Genomic DNA, 20,102 nt, shown 5'->3' on the forward strand with positions numbered 1-20,102 from the left:
CAAGATAAAAGTTCTGAATTTTAAAGAAAAAAATAACAAATTTTCTGTGATAAAATTCTGTTTCTCTGAAATAAATTTGTTTTGTTTTTATAAGCAAAAATAAATTAAGTTTTATGATATAGATTTTTTTTCTGAGAATAAAGAAAATTATTTTTTTGAGATAAAGTGATTTATTTATTTATTTTTCCCAAAATAAACCTCAGATTTTATGAGTGAAAAAAAACTCCTGTTCTTCCGAGAAAAAGGTCTTATTCTTCTCAGGTTCCGTTTTTCTGATAATGATTTATTTAGCAAGTTATTGATCCCATAAGTCTTCGGCGTCAACTTGAAGTTGACAAATAATTAACAATCCAGTCCATGTAACTTAAAGACTTGAAGTTTTTTCCTCTGCGTCTTCGACCCAAATCAAAATAAAACTCGATGGTTCAGTTCATCATCCTTCCATAAACAGCATGTGTCCAGTTTTTCTAACAGAACATCGTTTCATAAAAGCAAAATAAAAAGGAGGCTTCATTTTCTGTTTTTTTGTCAAGTAAAACCAACACACATCTTACAAAACATTTTCATGAACAACCTGAAGTACAAATAAAATCGGCACGCTAGGTGTTTAGTTGTGAGTGACCATGATTCGTCTGCTACTTTTACTAAAACACGGGACAAATAAGGAACAGATGTTAAGTTTTTACACTTTGCTCATCCCAGATCAGACCCACATCTTTGACTCCAAACATCATTAAACATCACAAAAGGTGTATTGCATGTAGTTGGAGAAGGTGTCACCTCCACTAAAAACTACCCATTGACTCTAAATCACCGTTAACAATTGAATGACATGAAGCATCACCTTTAATAAAATTAAAATTACATTCAATGTGCCTTTCCATGAGAAATCAAAACCGTCCAGATTTCCCTTGAGGGTGAAGAATTAGGCCTCGGTACAAACGGTAACAGCCTCGACCACGTTATGTACAAGAAACCTCATTTTCAATGGAAGCATGTGTACAGTATATGTCAGATCCAGATGTGCTCGGGTTTAATCTCTGCACTCTGTGGAGGACACTAACGTTGCTCTAAGTATTGCTTAAGCTTAAGTATTTTGCTCAATTTGATTATTCATAAAAAGTTTCAAATGCATGCACTGGCATCATTAAAAAACAAACAAACAAAAAAAACAAAAAAAAAACGAGGAGCACTTTCTTTAATGTCTTGTCACAAAAAAAAAATAAAGAGAGACAGATTTAATAGGCCATGAGGAAAGTCCTTGGCGTTCGTTATGTATTCCCAAAAAAAAAATGTCTTCCACGTAAAAGTCCCAGATCTACGTCAGAAAGGCAGAATTAGTTCCCTTCGAAGAAAAACATCTCGGGCGAAGAGACCGTTCGTACCAAACAACAGCAAAGACAAAAGTAGCAAAACATGGTTCCACCTTGAAGTTTAGAGTCGAGGGATCTTTTTTTCAGACGCTCCGTCACGACCGAGGCAGTTTTCATAGAACAAGAACTCCACAGTCAATGTACAGTTTATCACCCGCTACCTCACGTCATAACTTAACAACCGTTAGCAAATCAACTGCAGCTCAGGATAATGCCGTGTGTGTGTGTTTTTTTTTTTTTTTTTAAACCCCCTTTGTATTATGTTACATTATTCAGACTCCATTAGTCACAATGTCGGTTGTTCAAAACAGTCCTTGACATCGACATCGAAGACGCCGCCACGTGAACTCCTACACTTAAAAAGTTTTCCGTCAAAAAGAGACCTGGATCGTAGAGGAAGGTCTGAGCGTTTTGTTTTGTGACGTACGAGATCAGAGAATGTCGTTGGCCTGACGTCTTTTCCCGTAATCCACAGCGCGATCGCCCTGCATGTCCCGGTCTTCGTCATCTGGGATGGAAATAAAACAAAAATAAGCGACATTAGAGACTGAATAGAGAGTTGGAAACACACCATGTACACGAGGGGTTCAGATCATTTAAAGACTAGTCTCTGATGACGTCACAAATAAAAACACGATAGAAAGTAGTGAAATCTACTTATTTTGACCTGAATACATAGAGAACAGCTCATGTGCTACGTATAGTCTGTATAAAAACAGGCGGCAACTCAGCACCAGCAGTTAATAGAACTCCACAGTTTGTTGTTGGATAGGACAGTGTAGTTTGATTATTTCTCTGTATTTCAGGACTGACATGTCACAGAAGTACATGACTCTTCACGTGTCTCCCTTTTTATTTATTCATGAAATTTTTATGAAGGTTTTAATTTCCTTTTACCTGTGTTTTTCATGTATGTGTATGTGTGTACGTACTGTATGTGAAGTTGTATGTTTATATTATGTATATATATAGTTTTGGTGTGGAGTATATTTGTATGTGTGTGTGTGTACGAATATATATTATAATAATAAAAATAACGTATATTTATAAATAGCACTAGGCCGAGTTTAATCTGTGAGTTTTGTTATTGTCACGTGATCAGTGACTAGTCGACGTGAAGCTTAAAGCAACAAACTGACTGGTCTGTTCAACCCCCTAGTGCACACACATGTTACACAACTGGTCACATAAAGTGTAAAGAAATTTACAGCAGACTGGAATAAACCTTCTTCAGCTATAAAACATTAACCTCCTGAGACCTGAGCTTCAGTTTGGAATAAACTTTTAATTTCTCCTGAGCAAAAACAGGACTTCAAACAACGAAGTCCCAACGTCCTCAAACGAGTACGTGCAAATTATCGTTACTATTGTCAGAATTTGTTAAATGTGCACGTTATGTCAAACTAGACACGTTAATAAGCAGAAATAAACCAGTTTATTAGGAATCTAAATCTGATGAGGCTTTGTCCCTCGTCTAAACGAAGCAGAATAAGAAGCTGCCTCGAACCTAAAACTTAACGTCCACATATGAGGACGCAGGGTCTCAGGAGGTTAAAACCTTTAAGATTTATCAAGAGGACACATTTAATTATGCCTTATTTCTATCCGTCACATTAACTTTGTTGTAAAATAACACAATCTGAGACGACAAACAAACTTTCACCAGGATGGAACAATAACACTTTTTCTCTAAGTAACAGATGTTGGATGGCCGACAACAATCACAGCAACAAAAAAACAAATCAAATGAAATAAAACAGGCATGGACATGCACTTCGGTGTTTCAAGGAGAACACAGACACACTGAGGGAGCACAGTGAGCTATATTTATCTACGGGTCTAGATGTGGGTCAGATGTGTGGTGGGCACAGACAGGTGGTTTGGCTAAAACAGAAGCACAGGCAGGACAGAAAAAAAAACACTAGACGCCGACTGAATTACTCTCACAGAACCGCAAGTTCCTAGGTTTTTAGAAAATATTTATTTATTTATTTATTTATCTGCGTACAGAGCAGACCTGCTTCGACCCTGAAGGAGTTTTTTTTTGTTGTTGTTTTTTTTGTTTTTTTCGGCACAAATTCTTGAAATATTTTTACGATGCCTCCAAGGACCAAACTCAGGGTGCTGTGAGCGACTCGGGACACAATGCAGTGGGGCAACGGCAGGTGAAGGAAGGAGGGAGGAAGGGGAGGGAGGGAGGGAGGGAGGAAGGGAAGGAGGGAAGGAAGGGGAGGAATGGTGGATACACATCCGGGACAGGCGGCCCAGTTTCCCCCGGCCTGGCTCACCTTGAACGTCTTCCTCCCCACCATCACCATCCTCCTCCTCATTGTAGGCCAGCTCGGCCTGCTTGTCGGCCTCATACTCACCCACGTTGCCGTCGTCCCCATTGTAGTCCGCCAGCTTAGAGCCGTGCTGCGGATCTACTGGGGATTCGTTCTCATCAAAGAACCGGCCTGCAGGAGGCAGAGAAGGGGCCTCATCAGGAAAAGGGAGGGAAGCGGAAAGACAGTCGTAGGGAGGGGAGGGGAGGGGGAGGGGAGGGGAGGGGGAGGACAAGGGTGGGTTTGGAGGGAGTAAAGTGTTCGCATGAAGAGTGATGGCGAATGGTGAGGAGGATGAGGCGGATGAATGGCCGGTTTTTTGATTCGACGGCGTTCAAGTCGAGTACGTTTACATGAAAGAAAAGTGAATTATTGCCTTAATCTGACTTTAACTGGACAACTTAAGTGATTAAACCTGATTAATCAGTGTGTTTACATGCACAGTTTAATGGAGCTGTGCTCTTAATTAGACTCTATGAATGAGGTCCTTGTCCCAGTTTACATGCAACGGAGAAAATCGAATAATTGACGGGAACATGTGCTCCTCCTCCTCCTCCACACTAGGTGGCGATATGTATCTTGTCAGCGGGTTAATACGGAATCGTTTTTTTTTTTAACGGAGCTGACTCTAATGTTAGTAATCAGACCGAAAAGCAACTTAGATTTGGCTGCTTCATTTGCTGCCAGTGACTTTTTAAATTAGCTTAGCCTCCTTAGCTCTATTCTTGTGTCGACGCTACACGTGACGTCAGTTTTTCATCTGCATGGATGGAAGTGAACCTTAAAAATAAAGTCTAAGGCCAAACGTTCGTCAAAAGTTTGTCTGGACTTCACCTCAAAAGATGCAACAAGGGAGGAAACACCTGGAATTAGATTCAACATCTGACCACGGAAAGCATTTTATTAAAGGACCAGAAATGTGACAGACCCCACGCCACTGGTTTTTATTATGTTCATTATGAAGAGGGGTGGGAAAAAATATATCAAGATATTTTTTCTTCTGATACAATATGGATTTCGAAGGAAACAGAAAAAGTCACACCTCCACTGTCACCACCTTTTATGTGCAAGTGCAATAAATTGGAAATGGATCAATACTGTTTCTGACTCAATTTGTCCAATGAATTATCACCGTCATCTAATGTACATATATAATATACACCGTGTATTTTAAGCTGCATGTATCATAATATCATATATCATAATATCGCAATAATGTATCGTATCGTGACTCAAGTATCGTGATGCGTATCTTGAATTTCTTTCTAATATCCACTCCTAATTATGACACCTTATTTTATATTGGTTCATTTATTTCTCAGTCTTAGTCGTATTTATATTATTTAAATTAATATTCTGTTCAACTTGCACGTGAAGAAAATGCCTTAAAAATAAAACGGACAAAGTTTCCAATAAAACCTTAACGGTACTCGTCCCTATCTGAGACGCAGCGGACCAGGCGGTGTCTTCACAAGAGTCTGTTGAAGCACCTGGTAAAAGATGAGACACCTCGAGGGACACAAGGACGAGAGGTGGGACGTGAGAAGGAAAGACAAAGTGGAGAGAGTGAGGGCTGCAGACGATGAGACGGATGCATGAGGGTCGATGAAAGAAACAGATTTAAAAAGAAAGAGGAGGAGACAGAGGGAGGAAAGGCAGCAGAGCAGAAGCCGAGTGGCAGGAAGAGGATCATCTCGACCTCCTGACCTCTGACCTCCTCACCCAGACCTCGCATTAAGGCCTGATCAGGTAAAACACAAGCGTGAACAACCCCAGGACGAACTCTGACCTCTGGCCACATCTGGAGGTAACTCAACAGTAACGCCTCATTCATTCACAAAAAAAACCCACAACTGCTGTAATAAACGAGAGCTTTTTAAATATTCTCCCCTTGTAGCTGTTAATTAACAAAAAAATTAAATTAAAGTATTTAATATGAGTATACGAGTGATATCTGTCATTAAATAACCTGTGGTTGATGCAGCCTCGTTGGTGCAGAAGGAGCCATGTGTGGTTCATTTAAGTATTTCCTCAATAATGATCAGTGCAGTTTTTTTCCACCCACTGATTAATTTTGAGATTTTTTTTTTACAATTTTTCTTCATTAACATGTCTTCTATCAAACTAGTTTTAAATAAGCTGTGAAAATGCACATTCATGTGTTCATTTCACACACTTTGTCTGTGTTGTGTCTCTAATTTACTCCTAAATTGGCCTCGTCTCTATCTGGTATATGAGGAACTGTTGTGAAGCTCTTTATCTCCTGCAGAAGTCTGTCTGGTCCAAATATGGTCGTATCCTTTGTATTAACAACCAATCATGAAAGTAGAAGCTAAACTCTCATTGGTTGGTGTCGATTTCTGGTTCATGTGACCAGATATTCTGCCTCTAGTCTGTGTTTATCTGAGAGGGACGTTAAAAAATGCTGGGAAGTTTTCTCTAAGAAGAAAATTACAGCTCAAATTAACAAGAAAAGTCAAAGAAAAGACAGATGAAGGAGGAGAGGGGACGTCAGACTCATCTGAGTTCATCCGGACGTAAACTGTCTTTGATAAAAGGAGACGAAGGAGGAGACGATCAGCAACGGATCATCATTCATGTTTCACAAATTTAACTAATTTAATCTGATATTTTGATATTACACATGTTTATATGATTATATGATATGTTTTGAAGGATTTGAGTAGATTTGGTTTTGGTTCATGGTGGTTTCCAATAAAAATATACATGATTTTACGATGTAAAACTTCTACTGAGCCAGAAACATCCACTTCAGTATCACTTACACAAACCAAACTTTCCAGATTTATTCCTAACTACATTCTGCAGGTATTTACAGAGGGGACTTTAATATATTATTCAGAGCCTCATTTACAGATTTTATTTCTTTGGACTGTTGACAGTATTCTGTGATTTATGGAGCGATAAAAAGAGATTCCCTCTGTAAATACCTGGAAAACTAATACATGAACAAAATGAATCAAGACTTTTGAACCTCACTTTATCCATTATTCAGATTTCTGTTCTGGAAACGTATGCAAATTAGTGCATATTTAAGCAGATAGCTGCTCATTTGCATATTTAAATATAAATTCACAGACAACTTGTAATACAAAAAAGTATTATATTTATGTAAGTGATGAACTGGAGAAGTTTCAGGGTGATATCTATTAGTTAAAATTTTTACCCTATTCACCTGTAGCGTCTGGCCTTAATAAGAACTTGACCCACACACATAAACCAGGTCTGAACCAGGTCTGAACCAGGTCTGAACCAGGTCTGAACCAGGTCTGAACCAGGTCTGAACACAGGTACTGGAAGTCGGGCAGTTGCAGTCGGGTCTTAATACGAGGTCTGGACACAGGACTCTTATACCTGGACCTGAGTTTAAAGGGGGAGGTGTTTTACGCTGAGGTGGCGGCTCCAGGTAAACGGTCTCTTACTGTCTGAGTTATGAAGCTGTGAGGCAGCAGCTAAGCAGAAACACGAGGGAAGACAAGAACTGATGCGTCCTTTCTCTCCTGTCACGTTATTTTCTCTCAATAAACACGAACCGAACCCGCGGACCGGGCGCGTCGGCTTCAGGCGAACTTACTCTGGCGGTGGTGCACCGGCTCCGCCATGACCTGGTCTTTGGAGCGGAGAGGCTCGATGGGGTTGGGCACCTGGGCCGGGTTCGGGGGCAAAGGAATCCTCTTCAGGTGTTCGCCGTCACCTTTGACACTGTCTGGAACAAGAACGAGACGTACTAGTTAATGATCAACTACTTTTTTTTTTTTTTTAAACAAAAGAAAGTTAAACACTGATTCAAATCAGCCGAGATGAAAAGTGAATCGCGATGTCGTTTTCAAACAGCAGAGGGCGCAATCTGGTTTTGAGTTGATCTGCTGATGTTTCTTAAAACAACCAACAAACAAGAAAAAAAACATGTAAATCCCAAGTTAATTTAAATAGTTTTTGTTTATTTGTATTATTCATTTAGTTATTTTTAATTTAGTTATTTTTAATACTTAAAACGGCTCCATCCACGGCAACAGACATTTCTCGCTTGTCTAGTTTTTATTTTTCTAAATTGTTGCTTCTTCTTTCTTGTTAACTTTTATGTCATGTTTTGTGGCACAGATGCACCAAGATTCCTGCGCACAGTGTATATTAGGCCAATAAAGAGCTTCTGATTCTGATGTGGGATTTGTTTTAAAGAAGCATTTTCTTTTATTTATTTTTTGTTGTTTTAAGATAAAATATAATTTCAGCTGCACTTTTAAGAAGAGGACATATATGTTGTATTGCACAGTTTATGCCACCAGAGAAATATGATAATATCTTTAATTTTTTATATCAAAATATATACGTTTTTTAAATTTAAGTTGTGTTTTCAAGTTACATTCTACCTCAGAAATGAGTTTTTATTATCATCATTGTTTTTTGTCTGAGACATAACTAAAGGAATCTTTTTCAGTCATAATTTGTCTTCAAGCTCATTCCGTTAAAAAAAAAAAGAAAGAAAAATCATGAGAGAATCGTATCGTTAACTCGGTATCGGAAATCGAATCGTGAGTTGAGTTACATCTTTAGTGCAGGAAGCCTCAAGATTTGAAAGACAGTGGAGCTCGGACTGAAGTTTTGGGTCATTATCTTTCTGTAGGATGAAGCTCTGACCAAATATACCAGAGGAGACTGAAGCATTAAATCAGAGAAGATGTGACTATTATCAGTAACACCAGTAATATTCTTCACACTAGTGTCGTACTGTACCTCTGATCTGTCTCTGCTGTTCTCCGCCCGACCGCTTTCGTCGCCTTAAGATGGTTTTGTGTGTTTTTAGTGGGCTTGTCGGCCCGTTGTTGGGCCTGGGGCCGCGATCGCCGTCCACTCGTCCGTCCACTCGGTCCTGCTGGAGTCTGGGCTGGTCCAGCAGCGGGTCGTCGCCCCCGACACCGTCGGCCGCCCCGTGTCCGGGTCCGGCGCCGGCTCCCACCACCGCGTCGGGGGCGTCGTCGTGCTGCTTCTGAGTGATGGCTGGTTTCTTCAAGGCTGCAGGTGGAACGACGTCATTCATTTCAGATCCTGTTTTAAAACATCCTCTTCCTCAAAAGTACCAACTTGATTCATTACGAAAAACAAAATAAATAAACAAATACTAGCTGGGTTTCCTTTACAGGTTTTTTTTGCAAAATAAAAGTGAAATTTCAGTTGATAGTGCTGGGAAGTATGAACAAAAATATGGTAATTTTCAAAATTGACAGTATCATGGTTATTTCAGTATTTTTTTTTCATGCATAATCACATGTTCACAACATTTTCTCCTGGCTGAGAGAGGAATTAATGCAGCAGATTGACTCAGGATGAACTATTTTACTGTGACGATGAGTAAATATTGTAGAATAATAACACGTTTGTTAGCACTGACTGCTGATGTGGAAACCTGAGGACATTTACAGCTCAGAGAAAAAAAAATAAATGTTTTTACATATTTAAACATATTTAAACTGCTTTGTCTGTGATGTCAATAGCAGCATGACCGGCTACCGTAATAACTGTAAACTGTGTGCAACATATTTTTTTCCCATTCATAAAAAGACAAAATTGGGGACATTTTTGGGGACAGGTCATCCATAACAGGGGACTGTCCCCAGAAATCGGGGACAAAAACAACTGACATGGCACCTCTTAATTTTTCTTACCTTTTTATCTTCCACCATGTGTGTTTAGAAGCACTTCACTAAAAATGGTCCGGTCTGAAACTGTCTCTTCTGTCTCAAACGACTCTGGTTGAGTCTCGTCTTTACAAAATATATATACATATACATATACATATACATATACATATACAACAATGCTCTTAAACTCTCACTTCCTCGTCACTTTGAGGAAGATGGGCTTCAAATGAACTGGTCACATCATCACCAGTGAAGGGGAAAAGTGTTTTCATTGCACTTTTATATCGACACATGTGAAAAACCACCTCATGAAAGCGTAAAAGTTTTCTAGCTTTAGATATGTGAGAAGTTTCTCAAAGCTTTTTTTGCGCATTTCTAGGGGGAATGGAAACAAATGACAGCAGCAGCATTTTTGTACACAAGTGGTTTGGGTAAATGCTGCCTGATGCAATATGTCATTTTCTTCTGGTTTCATTGATAAAAGTTACTGTAGAATTCAACCTGCGCGTTTTTTTTCCAAAACAAAAAGCTTCAGGTGAACTCAACACGTTGTTGTTTTTTTAAATGTGTGCCAACTTTGATTCTTTCAGAACAAAACCAGAGTGATTCTGATTCTTTTGTGACAGAAACTTTAGAGTTTTAGCTTTGAAAAGAGACAATGACCATGAATAAGCTCAAAAATGTTCAACAACAGCAATTTACTATTTATGTCCTAATTTTTCTTTTTGCAAAAATGCTGGAATTGGTTAAAAGAAGAGAAATATGGACAGGATCAAAGTAAAAAATATCACAGACGATAAGAAAATGCATGAAATATATGAAATATATGAAAATATATGAAAATATTTGATTGGTAGTTTTGTAAAGTGCTGAAGGGGTCTAAGAGATTTATGCGGGAAAAATATTAATCAGTTTTTATAGCAGTTTTTTTTTTGTCTTCTAAGGTTAAAAGAGGGTGGTACATTTTTTTGTGTACCACCCTCTCTACACTTTGTGTAGAGACAGACTCTGTTACTAAAAATTGTGCCATATGCACTAACACAGCTAAAATGAAGAGGAAAATTTTGCCCAAACAAACAAAAATGTTCCTCAGTTTGCAGAGAAGTGGCTCTTTAAAGATGAGACGTTCAAAGCTACTCACCAAACTGCACTTCATCGACTTTTCCCACCTCGCTGTCTTCAATGCCCGGCATCCCAGCGTCACTGCCGGGTTTACCCATCTCGTCTGTAACAGAGCACAGAGCACAGAGCACTTCCTCAGTCACGTTCTTTTTTGCCGACAGTAACTATTTCAGTTCCAACAATAAATAACAATAAAATAATAAACTGAATATTTGTGATCACTCCTCATCATCCTTTTAACGCTACAGTATTATATGGCTAACGTTACTTCTCAGTAAAGCTCTTAGCATCTTTTATTTAGCTACATTTATCATAACTTAAATGAATTTAAACTAACTGAAACTAAGTGAAACTGAGGCTAATTCACTTTTCTAAATTCATACTAGTTCATGTGGATCATTGTCGAGTCCAATTGTCCTTAATTTGATCTGATAATCCACATTTTTCCTCAGTCTCTCTGTATTTACTGATACATTTCACCATGTTTTTGCCACTCAGGTGGAAGTGACATCAACACACACCTTCTATAAATCCTCTACTTCTTCTTCTTCATGAGATCTGATGCTCTATAGAGGGCGTAACTACCTCATGTGATGTTTCTGGGACATGTAAAAGCTCAGAGGATCAAACAGTCAGAGCCTCTGATCAGAATAATTTCCTTCAGGTTGAAGAGACGCTGTCCGCTGACGTGTCCCCGTACCTTTTATATCTGGCTGCCCGTTGTGCCTGTGTGTGGCCACCGTGTGGCGCTCTCCAGCCACCTCCGCGCCGGCCGCTCCGTCTGCACGTCCGACGGCGCCGACGCCCCTCGGACCGTCGATTACATTCTGAGGAGGAAGAAGAAGAAGAGAAACTTTTAGATGAAGGAATACAGACAGAGCTCGGCTGATTTTATGAAATAATTCTTTAACAATCGAGTTTGATCAGATTTTAAATAAACAACATCTCCTACCCGGAAGATTTCCCATATCAGGGGCCTTCAAATAATACACAGGTTATTTTGTTTTTTTGTTTTTTTTTAATTCAAACATGTGTAATAGTAGGGTGGCCAGGAACTGCCTGCAACATAACTGCTGTATAATGAAGAGCGAGTTAGCACTGTTAGCTTCTCTCGTCTGGAGTAGCCCAGAGTCAGCATGTAATATGGGGCCTTGTGATTGGCTCAGCAGCGATAGGGGGCGGGGCCTACTGTGTACAGGAGGCTTAGATTGACAGGTCTAGTGTGGCGCTCGGATTCGCTGACTGAAAGAAAACGTCTTCTGCCTCCATTTATTATTAAAATTAAAATTTGATAAATATATATATATAAAAAATGTCTAATCAACCAAAGATGCAGTACCTCCGCTGACCCACTAGGGGTAACAGAGCCCCTGTTGAAGACCTATGTCCTAGATCACATGTGCACCATACAGTTAAATGTTTACTACTTTAATAATTTAAGTTAATTTATAAATTTCAGTCTGAGTGACATTATTATCCAGAGTAAAGTTCCTCCATGCAGCAGGTATGTGTTTTAAAACAGAAGAAGAAGAAGAAGTTTTGATGGTGCAGGGACGTAGTTTTGGTTTATTCTTGACCTAAAATACTAGAAAAGATGTGACCGATCACTACTGACCTTTCTCAGCTTCGACGCTTCCACCTCCAGGTTCATCTTCGTTTCTTCGTATTCCTCTTTGAGTTGTGCGATTTGACGTCCGCACTGTAAACTGGTGATAACGGCGGCGGTTAAGTTTGGTCGTCACGACGTCACAGACGTCGCAGAAAAACGGGTTTACACACCTTTCATACTCCAGCTTTCTCTCCAGGGTGGTGCTGTTCTTCTTCACTTCTCTGAGCTGCTCCTCCTGCTTCATTAGCTCCTGCTTCAGCTCCTTCAGCTGCTCTGTTCACGGACACAAGAGATTTATCCATCAATGCTCATCGTTAATCCAATAAATCAACACACACAAACATTTTTACTCTTCTTCCTACTTAACTAACATCTAAACAAGCACTGTGACACATTCCTGTTCATTTATGTTTGTGATCTTTTCCTGATTCTGTTAAACTTCCTGAATCGACAGCACTAAATATTCTGTACAGGCGCCAGAGGGTGGTGAGAAAATATCAGAGCGACAAATGATGCTGAGAAACATGAGGTCAGGAAGAGTTTGGAGACCTGGTTTTCATCCTTCATTTTTTAATTTTATTGTTTATGTTTGCACCTGTTTGTATTCAATAAATAAAATAATTATTATTAAAAATTAAAAGAAAAAATATTCAATAAATAAAAAGACAAAACCCTAAAAAGTTTAATCTAAACAGCTTTGGAGAAATTAGCATCTGTGCTCAAAAAAATCCTGGGCTGCACCATTAGGCAGCACCAAATGAGATTAATATTAATAGTTATAACTGATATTATTCATCAAGTGTTATATTATTATCTAGGCTTTTTGATTTAATTGGTGGAAATATTCTTTATTTATTTATATTTATTTAATTGAATTTCATATTTATTAATGATTAATAATTTTCATATTATCATTATTTATTATTATTATTATTATTTTTTTATCCCTGAGTGTTTGATAGTGGATGTTCATAAATGTTTGTATGTGTCATATACGTGAAAGCTCAATAAATATATTCAACAAAAAAGAAAGAAAAGAAGCTTAATAATAAAAACCAGAAGCCAGTAATAAAATCTTGGTCGACTAAATGTGATCTGGTCGACTGAATATTAATTTTTTCTCAGATTCTTCTCCTTAGAGCCAGTAAGTTTTGAACATACTTTTAAACACTTCAAACACTTTTTTAAATACTTTAACAAAATTTTCTCCCATTGAAGCAGCAGATAGAGGAAAAGGTTTTAATAATAATAATAAATATTATAAAAGTTACATAGAGGAGCATCACAGATATTAATTAAAAGAATGTAATTTCCACATATAATATGATTATCTGAGAGAGACAATAAGCTCTTTAAGCTTTAAATCTGAGCTGTGAGTCAAACACAGTGTCAAGATATTTGTGAAAATTTGCTCGTTTAAGATAAGAGGTTAACTTCAACATTTTCTCAAGAGAGAATTCTTAGTTGTGACTATGGCTCCAATCCAACTTTATTTATAAATGAACACGTTAAAACAACCACGGGGTAAATAGATACAACGACTCGCACGGGGCATAAATACAAGTAAAACTAATTAAAAGACATGAAACAGCTGTAATAAAATAAATAACAGCTATAGAATAAGAGCGGGGGTGAAGTCTCACCTTTCAGCCTCTGAATCTCTGTCATTTGGGCCGAAGCTTCATCCTGCAGCTTTATCTGCAAAGACACAAAAAACAAACTCAGGAATTCAGTTTTAACCTCCAACACACATGAAGGAAAACTGTGCCACTGGTTGATGATGATGATGCCGATGTAAATGGGAAAGAAGATCTAAGAGGGACGAACAAATGTGTCACGACTCAAATCAGCGATGCCGTTTTTAAACAGCAGAGGGCGTAATCTGAAAACACACTGTAATACAACAAGGACTCACATATTCATTTTACCCATTTATTTTACTGGTTTATTGTTTGTTATTAAGTTTTCTTTTAATATTTTATTTTTTGATACGGGAGGAACCTTGAAAACGTTTTTTTTTTTTACCTCTCGGGCCACTTTACAGGCTTAGATTGACAGGTCTAGTGTGGTCTAGTGTTCTCTACGTTATTGTCTCTGTATTAAGGTGCAAATAAATAAAATTACAAAAATTACAAATCTAGTGTCTGTCAGGTTTTCAGACCAGATACACTGATCATCCTCAACAAGTAAATCGCAAACTAGGAACACATGCAAGCCTTCGTTGGTTTATTCATTTAGTTATTTTGTTGTTTTAAAGATCCAGTTTTAAGATAAAATATCATTTCAGTTGCACTTTTAAGAAGAGAGAATATGCATTTTATTGTATTTTAAGTATACATTCATTGCAATGTTTGTGTTTTGTAGTTACATCCCCCTTTTTTTGAGAAATAATTAAAAGAATATTTTTCAGTCATAATTTGCCTGTGAACTCATTCAGTTAAAAAGAAATCATTAACCCAGAACCAGAAATCAAACCGAATCGTTGCATCTTTAAGAACTAGAAAAAACACACCAAGCCCTCGTTCTGAATAACTTCCCATATAAGAACAAGAAAAGCAGGGGAGACCAGTTTGTTCAGGTCCCAAAAGAAGAACACGCACGTGTCATTTACCGCCACATTTTACGCCGTCACGTTAATTCGTGGAGTTGAGAAATATCCGTGAATTAAAATCTTGCAACATAAGTGGTGACATTCAGAAAACACCAGCACAGACTGTGAGGACTCGTTCTCAGCCGGATCATGATCTAAAATGCAGGATTTCAATATTTTACCTCTAATTAAATCCATTATTAAATAAATAAATCTTTCCCTGGATCTATAAACTCTATTCACACAGGATTAGTTGTACATCTGTGTTTTATCTCAACATATCATCCATGGTTATGACGGCTCTGCTACTTCCACTTTATTTTACACCTCTGAGCTTTTTGACAGCTTTTATTTGGCAAAGTCAGATTAATAATAATAAAAATATATTGAGAGATGAATCGATCGATGCCTCTTAACTTTGCAACCTAACATGCGTCCAGACTTTGATTTATAAAAAAAATAGAAAACAAAATAAAAATACACGTCCAAATCACCAAATGCTGATTCACCCTGGATTCGTTCGAAGTCATTTTTTACGAACATGGCCGATTCACACACAGGATTAAAATCACAGACGACCTGTGCAGTTATTATAAATGACTAGAGGCCTCCAGGTAAAACTAGTCCCATGGGAGCTGGGCTTTTAATTATCTTTAAACCATGACTAAACCGTGGAGGAGGATTTATGGGAAGTACGACCAGGAAGTACAGCACCAGGGTCACGAGCTGCCCCCAAAAAAAAAACCCTCAACCTGTTACACCCTCCTAAGTGTTTAATGGCTTCCTCATGTGCTTGACTGTTCATACACGCCGCGACTCAAGACTCTATCTGTGCAGCGGAGGCCTATCTCTAGGTGCAAACAGCATGCATCCTTGTTGAAACAGGGCTGGGCTGTTGACAAAAGAAAGGAGTGGAACGGTGGCCGTTGAACGCCTGCTTTAATCTCGATCACGGAACAGAACCGGATGCGACCGCCGGCCCTCGTCCTTATTTCACGACTCATCACCTGCACACACCCGACCAACCTGGGGGAAATTAAAATCATCTAAGCTCTGTGTATTTTTTTTTTTTTTTTACCTGAATTTCTGACCGTGTCCCTTCAGCTGCCAACTGCACTGACAAAAATTGAATGTGCAATTATGAGCTAAACTGGTTGAACTTGTAGGAGATGGGACATTATCACATGCATGAATCAGAAACTATGACACGGTCAAACGTGTTTCGCTGTTATTTGCTCCGTGGGAAGAAAAAAGGAAATTGACAAATTGAAATTCGCAGGCAGGTCAGTGTTAGAAATGTTTTCAAAGAGGTGAACGACCTGAAAGCTTTCAGGAAACTCAATTAATCGTCGATCAATTAAAGGTTTTCTTTGTTTTACATTAGCTGCTTTTAATTTCTTAGTATGTTATATCCAGCATCTTTATCATTCCTCATATTCCTTTCTATCCACTAGGGATGTCCAGATCGGTTTTAAAATTATCAGATCTGTACTGGACTTCAGATAAATCTGATCTTATGTAGTTATTTTATCTAAGATTTGCCATAAATTAAAGTGTGTTGCGTGAAAACGTCTTATTCTTCTCCACTGCCTCTCATCAAAGTGCCAAGAAGAAGAAGAAGAAGAAGAAGAAGAAGAAGAAGAAGAAGAAGAAGAAGAAGAAGAACCAAACTCCTGCAACTAAACATGTCTGATGTGTGGAAGAGCTTCATTAAGTTAGTCAGAAAATTGAAAATGATGAAATATGGATGTGGTAGTATGTGATATTCGATACTACCAGCTTCATTCCGAAGGCTGTTTCTTTGAGAAAAATATTAACAGAGGTAGACGAGAACATTTCTGGGGTAGATGAGAAGTAAGATCAGAAAAGCTCAGAAAGATCAGAATGGGACTGAGATCAGACGATGAGGACGTCCCTGTCTTTATAGTTTGGTGATTCATTATGATACATTAGCCAATTCAGAATCTAAACCACCTCCAACAATTAATTACATCTCACAATTTAATAAATAATCAACTTAAACTGGACCTTATCCGGGTTTATTTCAACAGAGCGTACCAGCGGCTGTTGTTTAACCAGGAAAACAAACCATGCAACTCACATTAAGCAAATGTGTAACTTTCCACTAAAAATAAATAAGTCAGGCTGGATGCAAACTGTAGGGAAATATCACCTTCGTCTGTGGTTTGGACTTCAGCTGGACGTGAACCAAAGTTACAAAGGCGCTCACACATGAAACACCGGCAGACATTTAACCAGACGCAGACTGAGTGTAATGTTGAGAAAAGTGGCGTAAACCAAAAAAACATAGAGGGCAATTAATTTAACATTTCTTGAGGACATTTCGACACAAGCTGAATGTCATTTATTTGCTTTAGTTTAGATGAAGCAATAATTAGCTCAGTGTGGAATAAAGAGGAGGATCAACCTGTAGCGTGTTTATTACCAACGTACCAATTTACACTCCAACTCCAACACTGTTTAATGCCCCCTCCGCCCCGCCCCCCACCAAGAGTTTATTACTGTAATGATCATGTCACCACACCTAAATGCGTTTTAAATGGGTTACAGGCACAGAGATGACATTACTAAACCATTCCCTTCTAATAAGACACTTCAACAGGCTATAAGCTGTTATTTTCTATTAGAAACACAAAACACTTGCTGGAGCAGAGCTCAACGTTAAAGGAAGAAATGATATGTAGAGTTTCTTAAAGATGTTTCATCCAAGTACATTATTCAGTTTTAAGGGAATAAAGCACCATTCAGACTACAGGTAAGTATCTAGTCCCTAACAGACACTACTCATGCTAGTTTCTGAGAGTTAACACCCACAGACGTTCCTATTTAAAACCAAACTCCTCCATCAGTCCTTTAGATCTGGACACTTGGATCAAATGTCTTCAGGAAACTCTACAAGTCCTGATTCCTTTCTGCACACAAAGTTCCCAGTGGTGGACTAGGTTACTCTCGACAAACCATCGCCATTGTCATTAGCGTGAATCTTTATAGAAGAAGAAGAAGAAAAAGAAGAATAAAAGGCGGAAGACGTAGATTTCCCATGTGGGACTCTATGATCCCACATGGTCAAATTTCTCTGATCTCGTTCACACAGCGGTGTGTTCACTTGGATCAGTGTGATGCCACTTGAGTAGCACTCGGGGAGCAATTTCGGGTTAGGAGCCGTCCCCCCTCCCCACCCAGAGATCATAATAATGGCCCATTTTGATTTAGAGTGGGGAGATTACAGCGGCAAACTGCGAAGAGACTAAATGTGGTCATATGACCGACGTCTGTGGAGGTTCTCAGTCATCCAGGTCAGGGTTTATCCAAACACATTAAAGAACCAACTGTGGGATAAAATTAAAGGATAATCTCATTTTATAACAATAATAATCCTCCAACGTGTATCGTTACACCCCTATTATATATATATATTGCACCTGTACCCAGACCAGGACATAACTCCACCTTATGCCAACACAGACTCTTCCTTGAAAGTGGAAATAGATGAGGTTTCTGTTTAATAAAGTTTGATAAACTGTGATATTTAACTGCGCAAAAGACTTGTCTATCACATTTTCTTTTAATAGAACATTAGGGGCACTAGGTCAGGGTGTGGGTGGCACTACCCTGGAGTTTGCCCGGGGCGATAAACGGGCTAGAACCACCTCTGCTCCAGCGAAACGAGCCCATGAGCCTCGCCGGCTTCACGCCGGTTCATACCTTATCGTCGGAGCACTTTTTGATGAGCGTCTCTCGGGCCTGGAGCTTGCTCTCCAGGACGCTGTAGTCCCCGTCCTTCTGGTCGATCTGCTTCCTGTGCGCGTCCACCTGCACCATCAGCTCCGAGTTGCGCTTCTCCAGGCGGCTGCGCGCCGCGTCCGTGCGCTTCACCTGCGTCTGCACCTCGGCCAGCTCGTCCAGGAGGCGGCCGTGCTTGTTGGACACCGTCCAGTAGTTGAACGACAGCACGGCGATGACCACCATCAGAAAGATGAGGATGAAGGACGGGAGGCGGCCCCCGCGTCTGTTTGCACCAAACCCGACCATTTCCGCACAACAACCAAAAAAAATAAATTAAAAAAAAATAAAATAAAAAAAGTGTAGCGTTACTTCTGGTTGTTAACGCAACCTGGTGAGCTCAATGTCCTCCCGGTGAGAAACGCACCGTGTGTCTACGTGACATGCCGTGTGAATGCGGCAACCATTGGAGGAGGAAGGAGAAAAAACCGACGGTCCTGAACGCGTGTAAAGCTGCTCTCACATCTCCGCCGAGCTTCACGCTCCCTCTTCTTCCTCCTTCCGCACGCCACGCATCCTCCCAGTGCAGTTCGCCCCAATGTTCGTGGGGGAAATTACGCCCGCAGGGGACGTGGCCTAGAAGCTGGCGACGAGACCGAGACGTGGACAACAACAACAACCAGGAGCAGGAGCTGCAGGAGCAGCAGCAGCAGGATCACGGAGCTACCTCCAGCCCCGTTTACGCACCGACGTTTGGAGCTGCTTTGATCACAGAAAATAAAAAAATAAAATGAATATCAGTAAAAAATATATAAATAAATCCTTTTTATTCTGCACTGACGTTATTGGTAGCCCCGACGTCCCTGCTAAACGCCTCCCTTTGGATTAGCAACCGTGCGATAAATAAATTAGTTCCTGTCACACACACAGAGAGAGACAGAGACAGAAAGAAAGGTGTCGTTTCTACTCGTGGAGAACGGTTGTTGCTCATGCAAAGAAACTAAGCACACACACAAACAAACGCGATGGAAACTATGGCGGCTGGTTTGTGCCACATCGAGGCTCAGTAAAGGGCAGGATCCTCGTAGTGGCGCTGGAGGAGAACGAGAGGCTCCGGTGATGTGGCACTCGCAGAAGAGCCGATGCTTGGCTAGTGAATCAGATGAGTCGATTCTCAAAAAAAAGCAAAAAAAAAAAGGGGGCAGAACTTTGTTTAGATGGGCATTACATGTGGCCAATCACATGCGAGGATCGTACCATTATGTGAAAGCAGAAAGGGGGACACAAATATAAATGGCACAATATTTGATGCAATCTTTCTTAACTCTAATAGGGCGGCAAATAAAGAATCAGAATCAGAATTTTTTTTATTTATCCCGAGGTGCAATTAGGAGGATATGCACATGACGTCACAGTAAGTCTCCATGGTTACGGCCACTGAGTGGCAAGAAGTGACAGTTGAGGATGGAGATTAGCCACATTAGTTTGAATCATAGGCTTTAATAGCGTCTGAATTGTAAAATTAATTAAAAAAACAAAAAAAACGAGGAAGAGCTGTTGTGCGATTGACTGAACCAACAGATTTGAAAAGCAGTCGGAGACGTAATTTTACAGAAACCTGATGTTGTGGTTCTTGTTTAGAGTCAGGTAATATTAATTTATGCTAAATTTGTGATTAAG

The 20,102-nt window shown here is 39.4% G+C and overlaps 1 protein-coding gene across 3 annotated transcripts; it reads right to left on the minus strand.

Moving 5' to 3' along the window:
* Window positions 1-262: 262 nt before the first annotated feature.
* golm2 (golgi membrane protein 2) lies at window positions 263-19,573 on the minus strand. Of its 3 annotated transcripts, XM_047580893.1 has the most exons (11): window positions 19,264-19,573; window positions 18,405-19,181; window positions 13,732-13,786; window positions 12,259-12,361; window positions 12,095-12,185; window positions 11,180-11,306; window positions 10,499-10,582; window positions 8,453-8,731; window positions 7,293-7,424; window positions 3,662-3,829; window positions 263-1,881 (listed from the first exon to the last, which is right to left on the minus strand). In XM_047580893.1, exons 2-11 carry the CDS (start codon window positions 18,729-18,731, stop codon window positions 1,805-1,807), a joined length of 1,443 nt encoding a protein of 480 aa, XP_047436849.1. In that variant the 5' UTR covers window positions 18,732-19,181; window positions 19,264-19,573; the 3' UTR covers window positions 263-1,804. The 3 variants fall into 3 exon arrangements, with proteins under 3 accessions (XP_047436849.1, XP_047436848.1, XP_047436850.1); XM_047580892.1 differs by having other exon boundaries at window positions 18,405-19,573; XM_047580894.1 differs by lacking the exon at window positions 3,662-3,829 and having other exon boundaries at window positions 18,405-19,571.
* Window positions 19,574-20,102: the final 529 nt, after the last annotated feature.

The sequence above is a fragment of the Mugil cephalus genome, chromosome 3, assembly GCF_022458985.1.
Source record: "Mugil cephalus isolate CIBA_MC_2020 chromosome 3, CIBA_Mcephalus_1.1, whole genome shotgun sequence".
Lineage (NCBI taxonomy): Eukaryota > Metazoa > Chordata > Actinopteri > Mugiliformes > Mugilidae > Mugil > Mugil cephalus.

Coding starts and splice junctions, on each gene's coding strand:
- golm2 (XM_047580893.1), bottom strand. CDS start 18,731: ATGGTCGGGTTTGGTGCAAACAGACGCGGGGGCCGCCTCCCGTCCTTC. Junction 7,425..8,452: donor ACAGCAGAGACAGATCAGAG/GTACAGTACGAC, acceptor TTCTTGTTCCAG/ACAGTGTCAAAGGTGACGGC. Junction 3,830..7,292: donor GCCGGTGCACCACCGCCAGA/GTAAGTTCGCCT, acceptor TGCCTCCTGCAG/GCCGGTTCTTTGATGAGAAC.